Here is a 17,680-nt window from a genome sequence, read left to right on the forward strand (position 1 = left end):
TTACGACGACACTGACAGAAATGTAGGACATATTATGGTCATATTTTTACATCATATTATGTTATTTAGATTTTAGATACACACCTTATTCCTCCTTGAGCTGCAGCAGAAACATTAGCACCATACTGGAGAAGGAGTCTTGCTATCCTTACGTGCCCTTTAGCTGAAGCAACGTGCAATGGAGTAAAACCGGCATTGTCTTTAGCTGATGGATCTGATTCCATTTTCTCCAAGCAATATGCAACACAATCCTGCAAAAGAGATATTTTTTTAAAATATGATTCATATGAAACGGGAGGTAGTAGCGATGCTATAATGCGATACTATACTAACTGTAAAACCGAGTCTGGCAGCGCGATGCAGGTGCGTTTCACCGATGCTCTTGTTGATAAACCAGCCCTTGATCTCTTTCTGGATATCCTGGACAGATTCAGGGTTGGGTTTAGGTGCTGCTCGCCGTACTTTAGGACAATGGTCTTCCCTGCGAATTATTTTCTTCTTCTTGCGTATATAATCAAACCCTGAACTAAATTTTCTCCTTCCAAAAAGACGTTTTAAACGTCTTTTGGTGTTCCCTTCAGTAGGCCCCGGAGCACCACCTTCTACGTTATTTTCATCTTTTTCGCCAGAGGTAGGGCTTGTTTCCTTTTTTACTTTATTATTAGAGATTTCCTTTCTTTTTTTATGAGCGAATGATTTGATAACACTATTTCTTTTCTTCAAACGCATCATTCTCCCTTTAGCATCATTTGTTTTCAAAGACTTAGTGCTTCTTAATCCATCTCTAATTGAACTAGATCTTCGTTTTAACTTTTCTTTAATCATTTTTTTAGGCTTAAATTTAGGCTTTATTTCAGGTTCTTCTTTTATCGGTAGATCGGGATCTTCTTGAATGATTTCTTCTCTACAGGATGATGGCGGAGCGGACGCAGGTCTGTCATCCCCAAACACTTCCTTGATGGTAGCTCGCTGCTTTAACACTCTGCTTTCTGTTCTAGTTCTTGACTTGAGTACAACTGGCGCAAATTCTTCCGTAGCGCCAATTAGACCATTGGTATCTTTAATAAAAGCCGTTCTAAACATTGTGACAGTTTCTTTCCTGAATGCGCCTAGATAAAAAATATCTTCCATCAACTTCTCTTTTTTGGCGCTTAGATTACCCTTATTTCCATTTTTGACTAAGCCTAAGCTTGGCGTTGGCAATAGTTCAGTATTGTTTGATGTTTTTGTGATAACTTTCGGTGACTTTTCTTCTTTTTCCCTAGATTTCTTTTTTGATTCCTCTTTTTTACCACATTTTTGAATAAGGACGTCTACAATAGAGCTACTTTTTTTCTTCGCTTTTGTTGCAGAAAAAACCGTCGATGTTGAAGCTTCTGAATCGTAATGAAGCTTATTCATGGCAGAACAACTTGAATTAGACTCAAGATCACTATCGAGATTCAATTTATCTGGTCTTCTATAAATGTCATCAGTCGCAGCGGATGGAGCAGACGACGGAGCAGGTGAAAGAGGAACGGGGTCTAAATCCGGAAGAGATGTTGAGCCTCGCGAGAATTGTGTCACACAACTTTTAACAAAGGGTCCACCGGAACGGCCTCTCGGTATCGCAATGAGCCTAGTAGGCATGCGTAAAGATCTCTTATATCTGTATAATTCTTCTTCCCAACCAGGATGAAAATCTGACCCATCGCCAAAACCAGGTTTACGTAGTGGTGTCGAACAAGTGCTGCTATTAGCGCTATCCATTTTTTTCGGAGACGATTTAAGGGGAGTTTTTTGCAAAGTTTTGTTTTCTTCTGTTTTCACATTTTTTCGCACCCGTAATCGACTTGCTACACTCAAAGTGTCATCGCTATCAGAACTTGATTCTTCCTCAGGCTTTTCTCTTTTAATATTTTCCAGTGATAGAGATTTTCCCTTTGATTTTGACCTATGTCGTCTTGATTTTCCTTTATTTTGTTTATCTTCCTTTGGACCAGAGTCTAAGGAATTTCTAACACTATTCATACGTTCATCACAACATTCTAACTTAACGTAAGCAGATTTTTCAGACAAATCTTTCAATAGTTGGTATTTCATTAACTGATCACTTTGTTGCTTATCCTTCAGCAATTTGCTTTTTATTAGAGGTTCGTCGTCATCGGTAGATTCCAGTTCTTCTTTTATAATTGTTTTCACTGGTTCAATTTCTTCTACTTCCTTTTTTACGGGAACAGTATTAGTCGATAAGCATTCATTTTTGGCCAATTTATTTTTCATTTTCATGTTAGTTTTATTTTTAAATGACTTATCATTTTCTTTGTCTTTTTGCTTTTCAGTTCTAGGTTTCTCGGGTTTATTTTTTTGTTTGTTTTTGGCTGAAGAGTCTCCTTTAATTAACAAACGTACTTCACTTTCTAATTTCTGGTCCTCTTCATCTATTGGCTCTTTTTTAATTTCAATGATAGCTGGCAACTCTTCAATAGGTTTTTCGGGAATTAATTTAGCTGAATCTTCTAGAGAAGCATCGCTACTTTCTGATAGTTGCTTGTCTTTATCCAAATCAATATTTTCAGAAGACTGTTTATCTTCTTTCACAATTTTGTTTTCTGAAGGCTGTTTGTCTTTTTTTACACCACTGACTTCGGAAGGCTGTTTGTCTTTTTTTACACTGTTTTCGGAAGGCTGTTTGTTTTTTTGTGCACCACAGATTTCGGAAGGCTGTTTGTCTTGTTGAATACCACTGTTATCTGAAGTCTGTTTGTCTTTTTGTACACCACTGTTTTCGGAAGGTTGTTTGTCATCAATTATTATATCTTTATTTTCTAAAGATTGCTTGTTTTCTTTGTCGCCACTAATTTCTAAAGGTGGACTATTTTCCATTACGCTCCTATTTTCTGAAGAGTGTTTGTCCTCTTTCATATCTGAACTTTCTAAAGATTGCTCCAGTAACTCATTTTCTGCATCTAAAGTATTACTACGTTTCTTAGGATTTCTTTTTTTATGACATCCCGTCTTCAACTGTTCCATAAAACTATCGCAGGCATGAGCCCAATCCATGTCTAAACTTTCTGAAGTAATGGTTTCTTCGGTATTTCTTTTTTCTTCAGTATGTTCTGTTTTTATGTGCAATATCGCATCCCTTTCTATTTCATCGATATTCATAGGTTCTGTTTTTATTTCTGGAATGTTAATATTAAGATGTTTCTCATTTTTTATGACAGATTCTAACCTGAGATTATCCTCGCGAATTTGATTGAAAAGATGTTGTTTTTGAGATTTTGGGAGCGGTTTTGATGTATTATTTTCAATAGTTATAGATTCTAGCTTCATGTCTAAATTTGATGAACAATCTTGTGATGGTGGCATTACTTTTAATTCAGCCTTGGTTCTTATTCTGGAAGCAACATCATTTTCTGGAGATATTCTTTTAACTTCTGGACTATCAAATTTCGGGTAATCCAGATCACGTGTTATCGAATCGACAGCTTTTGGCATCTTGATATGATGACCTAAGCTTGGCACCGATGGTTTCAAACTATTGACTTTATTTCTATTACTCAGTTGGTTTACATCGTTATCTTTCGTAACATCATCGTCAGTTATTTCTATCACAGAATCATCTACATCATCTATTACAATGAGATCAGGAACTTCAGTACTTGATTTAGCAGTATCTAAATAACCCGATTGTTTCGTTTCTAAACTGTTTCGTAATATACTTAATACTTTTTTATCTGCAGGTTGCGCACTATTGAGGGGCATTAAATTATGTTGATGTAAGTCTCTATGGCTCGGAATCTTTTGAATAATATGACGATTATTATTTGATGGTATCTTTTCATGATAATGAGGATGGTAGTCGTTGACTTCTCTACTTCCACCCTCAGGACATGAATTACTAGAATATCTATGATGATGATGGTGATGATGATGTTCACGGTAGGGAAGAGCGTTAATTGAACGCTTTTGTTCATGTTGACTTGCTTCAAGCCTTTTATGGCTTGCATAACTGTATACTGGTTGAATCATCAGCTCGCGTTGTTCTCTTGCCGATTGACTCAACTGTTCTATCCGACTATCAGCAGTCCATGTTTCGTGGCGAAGAATTTTTTCAGGAATGTTACTAACTATTGGACCTGCAGGCCGCTTCCTTTCTTCTATAATTAAATGTCTATCATCGCGAATCCTACTAGCTGAATAACGGTCATCGCCACATGTTCGTGTGAGGTCTATTCTGGGTACATAGTCAGTTCTGCCTACTGGGCCGTTAGATTTACTTCGTTCGGGATATACTGGATGTCGAGATTCAACGTCATAAGAATCAGTCCCTGGCCTTGAATTATAAGCCCCATTATAGCGAATATTCTGATTTGTAGCATTATATGCATGATTCATATTTCTGTCCCTATATTGAGCAAAATCAGGAGAAAAGTCTACTTTATGAGATGCAACATAACTTGAAATTGATGCATTTCGGCTGCTGGAAGTTGGTCTTGATTGTATGGGAAGATTCTCACTCTTCATGGAAGCAGAATCTATAGCATCATCTTGGGTTGTTGAAGAATCTGCAGAATTCTTTACCGTTTTCACAGATAAATCAAGCGGTGATTCACGCTTTTGTTTCGTTTGGTTCATTTGATCTACTATTGATGTGACGGATACGGTCATACGCGCTTGCTGACTAGGATATCCTGGCTTAGCCGTTGAGCGCGATGGCGAAATTTGTACATGGTTTGACGTTGCATAATCATAATTAGTCTTGGGGGCTACGGCCGTACGGTACGATGATCTAGATGGAAGTGCTTGTGGATGTGGTTGGGAATTATTTTGAACAGCTTGAGCAGGTGAGCTCGAAGCATATCGTACTGCCGATGTTGATGGAGTAACATAAGGGTAGCTATTTCTGGAATCTGCTGTTCTCGTTTTGCTCACATAATCTACACGTTGAGCTAACCGCGCCATTTCATGGGGTTGCAAAGGCGGTTGCGGTGGCGGGACTCGATCTGAGCCTCTAATCGCATAGGATGCGTTCATAGCGTCTATGGTACTGTGCTTAAACTGAACTTGTTGATGAGGATCCACTCTTTGATTTGAAATAGGTAAAGGTAAGGACGCCGACGGCGTCGGCCGGTAACCGGAATATATTTGTTGAGGATCGTATTTTCTTTGAGGAAGAGTTGGATGTCTTTCATATTGAGACGATGTTCGTACATTAGAAGGAGATTCGCGACGCTGGGGCACAGAAGAGTATACAGGCGAGGAACGATTATCTATGGAATTAATCCTTTTAGTCGGTGGCACGTGTTGCGGATGATGAATAGGTGGGACACGATCATTGTGTGGAGGAGGTGCCTGAGTAGGCGGTAAAGAATAGCGCTGCGTGGGTGAATTATAAGATGTCGTTTCTGTTAAACGGCTGATAGTATGTTGCGGCATTGAACTAGAGATTCTCGCATATGTTTGTGGACTTTGGCGGGGTTGTACAGAAGGCTGAGGCGAGGCAACCGGCGGCCCGTGAGAATTTCTTCCGGTATCGGGCATACTGGTCTCGTACTGATACCTCGGATAAGATTCCGGCGGTCGAGATGCAGAATAGTGATCTATTGGACGGCCTGACGTAAAATGGTCGGGGGGCCTCGCTGACGGAGCGTGCGCCCGGTGAGCAGGGGGGCGATACTGAATTGTGGTATCGACTTGTTCAGTTGTTATGGTCGAAGCCGGTGGAGCTTCGGAAGGAGGGCGGGCGGGCGACGGGCTCGGCGCGGCCGGCGCTGGCGCGGGAGAAGGTAGCGTGTGTGGAGTTGGTTTCCGTATTATGTGAGAAGGTGGTGACAACGCTCCCCCTGGCTCTTCTTCATCCTCGATGTCGGGCTGTTCGCGGCGTTTTTCTGCCGCCTCGCGCATCACTGTGGCTTTGTGGATGATGTGCGGCTCGGGTTCGAGCGGCTCGGACGGCGGGCGCGGCGGCATGGACACGGGCGTGGACGCTGGTGTCGGAGGCGGCGCCGCAGCCACGGACGGCGGTCGTGAAGATGGCGTTGGAGCTCCCGAGAGAGCGGGAGTTCCCTCCTCGGTCGCAGCGCTTGCAGGCCACATCTGTTGGCCGGTCCCTCCCTGTGCCTGCTTTGGTATTCCCATAAAGTACTGGCGCGTCCCTTCCAGTACATTGTTGAAACTGACATCCATACTATGCACTCCCGGTCCAGTAACCAGCACCTAGAAAAAAAAAGATGAACTGAAAAGCGCTAAACGTAGGAAGTAGATAATATATAAAATCTATTGAGTTACGTAATTATTACTATATTTTAACTATGCAATAACAGGAATGTGTTATTTCATTTGGCTAAAATGAGATAATATACATTATTATGTATACTTAATTACAAGTTTTTAATAGTCTTTCCTTTTCAAGACCTGCGGAATTCGCAGCCGCGGCAATAGTCGCTATACTTATTTGCAAGACATTATTTGCGCAATAAAATTGGAAACCAATGAGCAGAAAACGGTTTAGTTATTTATCGCGATTCGCGAAGTCTTCAATCAGCATACTTTATGGTACGTAGAACTTAAGGTGATGGGGTCGTTACCCGTCGGTTGCCCTTGAGCGTTCCTCGCCCCCGCACGCACACAAGTAGAATGCGATACGCACTACAGGGTACACAATGAAAAACTTCCGCGAGACTTTACTAAAAAGTTTACCGACCTTATTATTGCGTGTCATGTCTTTCGATACCGTTCGCTTTATTTTCGAGCCAAGATTTCATTGTAATTACTGAGTTGTCCTTTATAAGCAGTTTAACATTTCATGTAATGACACATTTAATTTTACACAAAAAGAAAGTTTTTTTTTGGACTTCGTCTGTGTTGGTGTTAGCCGGCGGGCGTGTTCTGCCTTAGAGTGTTTTTTTTTTTTGTTAAAACTGACTGGAAAGCGCTCTAAGGGGGTACCGTGGGTGTGTCGGCAGGCGCCGACACAGACGGGGCCCATACTACTAACTTGTTACAAATAACTACAAACTTGACATTGGCTAATCTTTGTAAAGCCATACGAGAGAGAAAAAAAAAGAAAGTTTTTTTTAAAATATAAGTACATGTATTATTTTTAGAATGTTTTGGTGTTAATCTGAAATAGGTATCACACTCGGAAATTCTGCATTAGGTTTTTTATAAAAGGAAACCTTTTGAAGAATCCTCTTGAATGCGATAGCAATTTATTCATACAATGTGACTAGGTATATTATCATGGCATAGGAGAGTTACATGCCCCTATTTACTGAAAGGGTTGTCACCACGTTTACCGATGAATATTCAAATATATTTTTCAAGATTATATTATTTATATTTCAAGATTTCATCTGGAGAAATTCAGATTGTGTGTACTTAAAGCACCCAATCGAGTACACATGGTTGGCCAATTATAGTCGCTCACTATTGGCTACAATAAAGGCGTGATAGCCCAGAGTTAGGACGTCCACATTAAATAATACGTGCCAGTAAACATCATGAGGAAACCTGCATGCCTGAGAGTTCTCCATATTGTTCTTAAATATGTGTGAAGTCAGCGTGGCATACTTAAACCCTTCTTATTATGAGAAGAGACTCCGTGAGACTAAGTTTGAAATCTATAGAGCGCACTTTGAATTTGCTTAGACTTAAGTTTCAGTTAAAACGAGACAGATTTATGCCAGTGGTATAACGCTGTCTCGTTTTAGCAGTGTCTTAAGTTTTAACAAAGTCAATTAGATAGATCCCGCTCTATAGATCTCAGCCTCAGAGTGCTCAGCCCGCCGGCGATGGGTTGATCATGATGACGATGAGGATGATTGGCTACAATATATTGTTAAAATACAGAATACCATAAAGTCACTCACGACAACTGAGATTGTATTGATTGATGCAGCTTTTCCGGAATCGACCTACAAATTATGAATAAAATTGGCAACAAGTGGCAACCCTATTCCCGGATCAATGGTCGTACCCGTGACGACCGCCCTCAATCGATTGTGGCCCTAGACGGCACTGAGTACCTACTGGTGGAAGTGTACCTGTATTGGTTGCTATTTTAGTACACGCATAATTTCAACCTAAACATGTACATACTAGATACAATTTTTATTCAGATCGATAAAATCGTACGACATTACTCGTTGTTATGAACCATTTGAAATCCAACTTAGAGAAATGAAACTGCTATTAATTTGCCTTTGTCTTAAAAACATTTCATATTAAAACAATAGCTGTATATGTCTTGGTAGGTACTATTTTTAGGGTTCCGTAGGTACCTCAAAAAGAAAATACCCGTCAAGGGCGAGTCGGGCCTCGCTCTTTTAGGGCCCCGTAGATAATTACGATCATCATATTTTGGGTGTATGAAATATTTCTGTTCCGAGCTAGAACATCCCAATAAACCGTGAAATAAACCCCCAAAAAATGTTCGTTTGTTTTGGTCACAGCTTACAAACTATTTTATAAATCCTTATTTTCAGTATTTGTTGTTTAAATACAGAATATGGTACATAATGGTACCGAAGTTTCCTATAGACAACAAAGTAATCCTATAAGGGTTCCTTTTACTTTTGAGGTACGGAACTCTAAAAACCTTATTTTAAGTTAGGTTAGTAGGTAGTTATTGTAAGTTAGGTTACTTCTAAATTACACTGATTTAATCCAAAACTCTTATTATCATAAAACAGGCTCAGTAGATATGCAATAAGCGTAAATAATGATTAACTGTAAACAAAATCCTACAAGTGTTGAGTGCATACTGCATAACATGATTACGTCTTCAATGTATGGTTGCACTGGCCACCGGGCACTCGTGTAACGAGAAAATGCAATAACTACATATATGTATGTAAAAATGTATCACGTGTGTTAGAGCATGTTTGCTTTTGTAGTCGAGTTTGTGTAAAGTAGAATCACAATATTGCAAAGCGTAATGTTAGAGTGAACTACGAGTATGTAACGGTTTGAAAATACATAATTTATTTCGATAACTGCAAAAATTATTCTTTGAATTAATACTAAATGCCTACGTCTATATCTAAATATATGCCTGTCTATCAAGAAAATCTATAGGGTTTTTCGCGTTGATCTAGAATCATGAAAGGCGGGTAGGTAGGTCCTATAGCATAAGTAAAGGAAAAATCCGAAAAACTTGAATTTAGGTTAAATCACAAAAAAAAATTAAAATGTGTTCAAATTGTAAAAAAATAAAATCGGTTTCAACACAGCATCGAACCTGAGCTCTAAATCGCTTGGCGGCACGGCTTTGCCGGTAACGGTTGGAATTAGCCACGACCGAAGCCTCCCACCAGAGCCAAATTAGGAATTATAAATTCCCAAATTGCCTCTACCGGGAATTGAACCCGGGACTTCCCGGTTATAAGTCATTAGAAATGGCAATTAAATGGAATGGAGGCAATGTAAAGACAAAAGGATTCCGATATTTACCTTTGGATGTCTCTACCCTGCTTGATGGGAGTGACAGCCCCTGGTCGCGTTCATGTCTCCTCCCTTGTGTTCAGCGTGACCTGGAAATAAAGAATTTGCACTGAAGACTCATTTTGACCATTATAACTTAAACTTTTGCCACTAGTGCCATTACTGGTACCTATCATCAGATTTGAAGCAATCAATAAAAAAACTTAGGTTGAAATCTATAGAGAGAGCTTTGACTTTGCTTAGGCTTTGTCGTAGAATATTACGATGCGATGTCGCACCGTAATATGCTTTACTCAAATAGGACTGGGGATTCCCATTGTGGGCAATAAAACGAGTCGCATGGTACCGCCGCTGGATTCAGGCGGTACAAGACCGTGGCGTGTGGAAATCCCTACAAAAGACCGACCTATGGTCCAGCATGATGTCCAGTCCAGGTGGATGTCTATCGGATGACGATGATGATAATGATGATGAATGACTACCCTGGCTTCGAATCCTGAGCATTGTAACTGGGTAACCTAATTAGAAACTAAGTACTGTAAATATTATTAAATACCTACCTGCAGTTATAGTATGATAACACATATTTGGATCTTATCAGGAGAGATGGGCATGTGTTACTCGGAAATCATTTTCATTTAATGAAATTATTATTTTTCTTCACAGATATTCACGGTGGTATCAATAGTTTGGTAAATTAATTCAAATAATTATCAAGGTCAACAGCGCTAGTAATTCACAGGTGGATTTTTCGCCCTGCGAAATTCGTTTTCCGTTAAACGATTGTTAACAACATTTTAACTAGATGCTTACTAATACACAGACAGCCATGCGAGTATTCTCGCTCGCGCGCTCTTGGCTCGGGTTGATGACCTTGCGCGCGCGAAATTAAAACAATCAAGCGGGATTAAATGTAATATTGATTCGTGATTTTTCATAAGACAGCAATATGAAAAGCTTTTCACGTGATTTTTCACACGCTACCTGTGAAATGGACATCTCTAGTTATCAGTTAATAAACTGTTTCAGTGATACAAACTATGATACTCGATTGGACTAGTAGATAGATGGGTAGACTAGTGTCGATATCTATAAGTGCCGTATGGACATTGACCCACATACAATTCTCGCTGATAGCCTATTCAACACATCACGTGAATCGACTTGTAAAACGAAACTTGGAATAAATGCGCCTCGTCGGCACACGGCGAGTCATACTCTACCATTACCATCGATTACGTAATAGATACGCAAATGTAAGTGGGCACCTAATTTTATTTGGTGCGCGGTTTCGGCGGTGGCTACTGGCTAGTTAGTAGTTACCATCCTACTGACAAAGCCGTTCCGTACGATGCCGTGTAGAAACCAAAGGGGTATGGGTTCAATAAAAAAATTCAAGAAAGGTAGGGAGCGCTATAATATTATGAGCGACGATAGCCTAGCGGTTAAGACGTCGGTCTCCTATTCGGGGGGTCGGGAGTTCAATTCGGGGCACGCACCTCTAACTTTTCGAAGCTATGTACCTACCTACATTTTAAGTAATTAAATTACTTGCTTAAACGGTGAAACAAACCAGGGTGAGGAAACCTGCGTGCCTGAGAATTCTCCATAATGTTCTCAAAGGTATAAAATCTGCCAATCCGCACCTGACCAGCGTGGTGGACTGTGGGCTAAGCTCTTCTAATTCTGAGAGGAGATCCGTTTACGAGGTAGGGTAGGTAGGTGGATATGACCTTGTGTCATCGACTGTTGTTGCTTGACAGGTAAATACTTGAATACTGTAAATAATTGAAGGTTCTGAGAGGAGACCCGTGCTCAGTAGTGGACCGACGATGGTTTTATCATGATAATGACGATGATGATGATGATAAAACAGATAGTTAGGTGGATATGACCTTGTTTAATCAACCTGTTGTTATTAAAGTCAATACAATTAATATTCGTAGGTAAATACATCGTGGAAAGAATGAAAGATACCTATATCAAGTAATTTCTCACCGCACACAACAAGTGTTTGGTGTGTATTGTGCGCAGTATTTATACAGCGCCCAGCTGTGGCGGGTCAATGCCCCCGCGGCGAAACAAGGTGAATCGCACGCGGAGTTTTTGTCTTCGCTGAAATGCGACCCGGCGAGTTCTATGTCGGCGATATGTGATATTATTGTGGCTATTCCTGGCTTATAACTGTGGGTGTTCAATGATACACGTCAGTTTAAAACACTATCTCCACATAAAATACAAAACTATCGCTTCCCGCCTTCTGTCCCTCTGTACGCTTAGATCTTACGGATTTTAATGCGGTTTTCATCAATCGATGAATGATTCAAGAGGAAGATATTTAATATACTTTATATACTTAAGTTTATAGTTAAATATTGTTTTGTGTTAATTTATAAAAATATGACGATAATTTATTATTGTTCAAGATGTCAGATTCCTTTGAAATAGGTAAGTATAACAAAATACACTGACACCACATTATTATCCCGTGTGAAGCCGGGGCGGGTCGCTAGTTTGTCAATAAATATGAAGTGCTTGTACCTAATCCATTAAACTCACTCGGTTTTTTTTAAAGAATATTAGCCATGTTAATCATGACTAATATTCCCCTTTCACCTGCAACTAAGCGAAAAGCTTGAGGTAGAAGTAGGTACGACAATAGTCCAACGGGTGGGGTTTGAAGTGCTGACTTTTCTGAATTTGCTGGCTTCAGGCGGAACAAGACCGTGGCATCATGGAAGTCTCTACGAGAGACCTATAACTACATATCTATGCCTATAAACATCTCTGACCTTTATCGGTTGAAATGATGATGATGACATTAACATATTATTATTGAACGCAAAAGTTGATTGTTTAATGCAGGGCTCACTTTAATGTATTCATCTTTTAAGTTATGTAAATGAAAACGTATGAATATTATTACATATGCCCGCACTGTAGTTTAGCGGTATATTTCCACTTTCACTCGAAAGCCATGTTACTGTTATCAGAGGCGATATGCATTTTTTCTTCCCCTTATCTAAAATGCATAATTTGCATTAAATAAAGAAATAAGCAATGAGAAAATATGAAAAAAACCGTGAAATGAAAGCCAGAATTTAAAAACTGACATATGGTAGGCCTCTACTATCGGGATTCAGCAAGAGATTCGAGCTCAGGCGCTATAGTTCGGCATTCGGCAAATCAACTGGTCACACTATTCGGGATGCGGCGAATCTATTATTAAGGTCCAAACGAGCACTAGGAGCAGCGTTGCCAGAATGTTACTTTTGTAACATTTTACGTTACTTTTGACCCCTTCATGTTTCCTCCATGTTACACGACTCAAAATGTTACTTTACGTTACTTTTAGGACTTCATAAAAATATTCAAATTTTTCCCAGCAAACCAAAAATAATCGTGAAACGGAACGCACCCAAAACAGTTTTCGTTTGTCGTAATTGGCCCTTTGTTAGTTTATTTCACTTTCTCTAAGTTATTGGTCTAAGTTCACTTTGTTTTGTAATTACTCTGTGATTAAAAAAGTGTTTTGTTTGTTTTTCTCTGTGACTCAACTTTGTTTTTGGATAATAAAGTTATTCGTGGACTTCGTCCGTGATGGCGTTTGCTGGCGCGCGTGCTGTGCTTGTTTGGAGTGTTTTTTTTTTGTTAAGAGTGGCTGGTTTTTGTGTTAGATGGTGTTTTTTGGTGGTGGAACTGACTGGGAAGCGCTCTAAAGGGGCGCCGCGCGTATGTCGGCGGGCGCCGGCGCAGACGGAGTCCATACTTGTATAAATTCAATAACTTGAAAATATCACAAACTTGACATTGGCTAATCAGAGTAAAGCCAGATTTAAAGAAAAAAAATAAAAAGTTATTCGTTGCGGGGTAGTGATATTGTAGTTAGGGATCTAAGTACAAAAAAAAATTGTATCTTTATTTCGTCAAAATTCGAAAATGATTGGTTTATTCGTTATCCTTATCGACTGTGTAATTATGTGTTGCTAACACTACTTGCTTGGTAAGTAAATGTTGTATAAAATGTAGTTTTAAGTAAATAAGTAAGTAGTTAACTAATTAGGGAATCAGTAATGCAAAAACAAAGTCATAGTATTTGCAACTGAAAGCAGTTCGTTTTTGTATTGACTGTCATCTTATTATTAAGTCACATTAGTTTCCAGAAGTTCATTTAGCTATTTACTACTTAGTTATTGTTGTAGGTAACTTCGGTTTTCTTTACAGGAATGAGAGCGAGCTGAGTAGATACCGGCCGGCGTAACCTAAAATTTGAGTTTTGCTATCGAATCTATGGATCTCTTTGCTGAGACCAAGGTAAGTAGTTAGGTACCTACCTAGTATTGTTCAGTTAACAAAACGAATTTGAAATTCCCGCGTAATTTTCTTCACTGCGTACCTACCTAGTGCGTTTTTTTTTTATTCTCTCGTCTGGCTTTACAAAGATTAGCCAATGTCAAGTTTGTAGATATTTTCAAGTTAGGGAAACTATATAAGTAAGGACTTCGTCTGTGCCGGCGCTCGCCGACATACGCACGGCGCCCCTTTAGAGCGCTTCCCAGTTAGTTCCAGCATGGTTTTAGCACCAAAAACGCCAGTGAAACACAAAAACCAGCCACTTTTAACAAAAAAAAGAAAAACGCTCCAAAAAGGCACCACACGCGCGCCATCAAACGCTACACAGACAAAGTCCACCTAGTGCGTAGCCTCTCAAACTCAAACAGTCCTGTGTTGCCAGATCGCCCGATATAAGACGATTTTAATCTTTTTAACCCCCGATCCAAAAAGAGGGGTGTTATAAGTTTGACGTGTGTATCTGTGTATCTGTCTATGGCATCATAGCTCTCAAACTAATGAACCGATTTTAATTTAGTTTTTTTGTTTGAAAGGTGGCTTGATGGAGAGTGTTCTTAGCTATAATCAAAGAAAATCGGTTCAGCCGTTTGAAAGTTATCAGCTCTTTTCTAGTTAATGTAACCTTCACTTGTTGGGGTGATATAAATTTTTAATTTACACTTGTATTATAAATTGATTAACAAAATAAGTTATAGCTATTCAAAGACATTTCTAAATCCGTTGGCATATTATTATTTTACATATTGATTTGTTTTTCTTTTTCAGGATCAGTAGTCAATTTATTCAATCAACAATTATTATTAGTTACGATTCTTTTTAAGAAAACAAACAATGGGACAAGAAAACTGTTTAAATTTTTGTATAATAAAGTGCCATATTAACCTGTGTACCTAATTACTTTTATTTTCCACGAAAATTAGGAAATGTTACTTTTCTCGTGAAAATGTTACATTTTGAGATGTCTCGTGTTACAATTGACTATCTGCCACTGGCAACATTGACTAGGAGTGCCTTTGTGTTCGCGCAAAAAACCGACATCCGATGGATCAGCCCGAGCGTTACATGAAATGTTCGTAGTGCCGTCCACACGTAGAATTCGTGTTACATTACACGTTACACTCGTCTGGCTGAATAGTTCTCTGTGTAGTGTATTAGATATATCGCGGAAAAACAGAGAATTCTTTAAAAAAAAAATTCAAAACCCTATAATATACATATTATTATATCTACGTGCCAACCATTTACCATAACCCTAATAGTTTGTATGTAAACGTATCAACTTTAGAGCTACTTCGAACGCGAACCCAATTTCAAAGTCCATTAATCTTGGCACCCTATGCCAACAATGGTACACACTATGCGACCCGTATTGCCTAGGTAGGTAATAGGTATATACCCATAGGTACAATAGTGACAATTCCCATTGCCTGGACAATATTGTTAGCGTTGCAACAATGTTTGTACATATTTTTAGCGTCCAATAGTTTGAGCTGTGCGTTGATAGATCAGTCAGTTTAATTATCTACTATTTTTGTGCTAGTTATATCTAAACTTTAAACAGCTCTTCTGTAAAATCGACAGTTCCTGTAGTTAGTGCAATTGTGAACTAAGCCATCGAAATCGAACAAACGTAAGCGTCGCACTTTGCGTGTGTTCGAGCCTTTAACCCGAATTTCACATGCGAAGTCGCGGAAAATATTTCGGTTCGATTAAAAAAACGGGTTTCGTGTCAAATATGCGAACGGATTCGCACGCGACATAATTTCAGAATAGTCGCGAACCCAATTTCAAAGTTCATTAATCTTGGCAGGCTATGCAGTTGTATAATTGTGTTACGGGCAAGGACCGTGGGGGTGAGCTAAATTAGCACCGCCCGGGAATCCGTAGCATCGCGATTGTTTGTTAAAGACTTTCAATCACTTTTTAATAAAATAAATTATAAATGCATCCATTAATTTAGTAGGCATGCATTACGAATAAGACGTTTACACGTGCAATTGATAGTGAAATTAATGTCGTGAAACTAATTTCGTAATGTAAATTCCGCTTTATTTAAAATGAAAATATGAGAACTAGGTTAAGTCAACCGATGGATGTCCACAGCAGGAGATAAGTCTTCTGTAGGGAGACCTTGCAAGTCGCAGGAACAATAGACGTTAGAGTCCCAAAGTGCAACCCTAATATATATAGGTAATAAAAAATAGCCACCCTGCACAGGAATGGACGCCAGCTGGACGGGCATGCTGGAAGCGAGTTGGTGGGACTTGTTACTCTTGGTAACATAGCTATATTATATTTCATTGGTCGCTGCACTGTGAGAGGAGGCCTGCTGTACGAAATATCGATAGGGCCGACGACGATGGGTTCAGATGATGATGATGATGATGATTCGTTGGTCGTGTTTCAGGCTAAGATCTATAGAGCGCACTTTGACGCTAAAACGAGACAGATTTATGCCACTGTTAAAACGAGACACTGTTAAAACGCTGTCTCGTTTTAACAGTGTCTCGTTTTAACAGTGGCATAAATCTGTCTCGTTTTAGCGTCAAAGTGCGCTCTATAGATCTTAGCCTGAAACACGACCAACGAATCATCATCATCATCATCATCTGAACCCATCGTCGTCGGCCCTATCGATATTTCGTACAGCAGGCCTCCTCTCACAGTGCAGCGACCAATGAAATATAATATAGCTATGTTACCAAGAGTAACAAGTCCCACCAACTCGCTTCCAGCATGCCCGTCCAGCTGGCGTCCATTCCTGTGCAGGGTGCTTAATTTTTGATATTTTTGTAGGCCATTTTTTTCTTATCACCTCTTTGAAAGCTATTTTATTTCTATCATATACCTATACCCGAAATTATACTCGTATGTCTATTGCATGAGTAAAGTGCGCTCTACGCAGCGTTGTGTCAATAGGGGTGAGGGGAAACAAAATTACGAGCTTTCCCTAGACGCAAAGGCTCGATAAATGCGAGGTAATGTACGGGGTGCATTTAATTGAATCAGTATAAATATACAAACACGCTTCGTGTCATTAAATTAGGATATACATTGTTATGTTAGTTGATTGGCAATGATACTTGTTTGATCTGAATAAGTTCTTTTTATGTCGAGATTGCAATTGCTTTTTGGATGAAAACTCTCTTGCTCATGGAGCCGGCAGGGATTAGTCGAGGTGATGGTCAGAGGCCTGATGGATTGACGTTGTCGGTTCCCTGGGAATGGGGACGGGTCCTAATGTACCATTTCAAGACCAGGAGCCGCAGCAGAATTGCCTGAATGCGGTAAACGCCGCAAGTTAGGTATCTCTCATCGAGAGTAACATTTTGTTCCGTTTGCCTTTGGGGCCTGAAGCCATGGAGTCCTTCCTAATAATACCTACTAAAAAAATCTTACGAGACAAGTCATCGTGATTGATTGCCTCATCTGGTGACAGAAGGGTTGGCTCATTTTTTACCTTACCAGGTTGATCCTTTGCGCAAAAGATACTGAATATCATATAATCAACGTTTTCTAGCGTAAGACACCACTAAGCTTTTATTTTCAAAAGTCTTATACCAAAATAAGTAGGTACATTTTCCCCGTGCAAAAGAATGGCAGATGATTGGTTTAAAAATAAAACTGGCGTAGGAGGTGCTGACAATTATTTATGTACGAAAGCGGGAGACTATTTATACACCCACCTACATACTATACACCAGTACACTATATGTCACCGCTATACACCTACATACTTCTAAACATTTTCCACTTGTAGACAATATCAGGATAAAAACGTAAATTAGGGAATGAAACTTTGAAATCTAGTTTTAATACTTAATTAATTTCTATATTTGAAGAAAATTAAGTCAAATAGGATTTCAAGTTTCCTAATGTTGACAATAAATGAACATCT

General features: G+C 39.3%; 1 protein-coding gene across 5 annotated transcripts in view; it reads right to left on the reverse strand.

The window, feature by feature from the left end:
• The window catches only part of LOC123867424, a 96,107-nt gene that overhangs the window by 18,334 nt on the left and 60,093 nt on the right, over positions 1-17,680 (reverse strand). For 4 of the 5 annotated variants that reach the window (XM_045909435.1, XM_045909432.1, XM_045909430.1 and 1 more), the window contains 3 exons: positions 9,439-9,518; positions 334-6,201; positions 85-251 (listed from right to left, as the gene is read on the reverse strand). In XM_045909435.1, the coding sequence (XP_045765391.1) occupies positions 85-251; positions 334-6,171 (6,005 nt within the window). In that variant the 5' untranslated portion in view covers positions 6,172-6,201; positions 9,439-9,518. Of the gene's footprint in view, positions 1-84; positions 252-333; positions 6,202-9,438; positions 9,519-14,590; positions 14,595-17,680 lie in introns of all 5 variants that reach the window. The other variant, XM_045909434.1, reaches the window with a different exon arrangement.

The sequence above is a fragment of the Maniola jurtina genome, chromosome 8, assembly GCF_905333055.1.
Source record: "Maniola jurtina chromosome 8, ilManJurt1.1, whole genome shotgun sequence".
NCBI classification, from domain to species: domain Eukaryota; kingdom Metazoa; phylum Arthropoda; class Insecta; order Lepidoptera; family Nymphalidae; genus Maniola; species Maniola jurtina.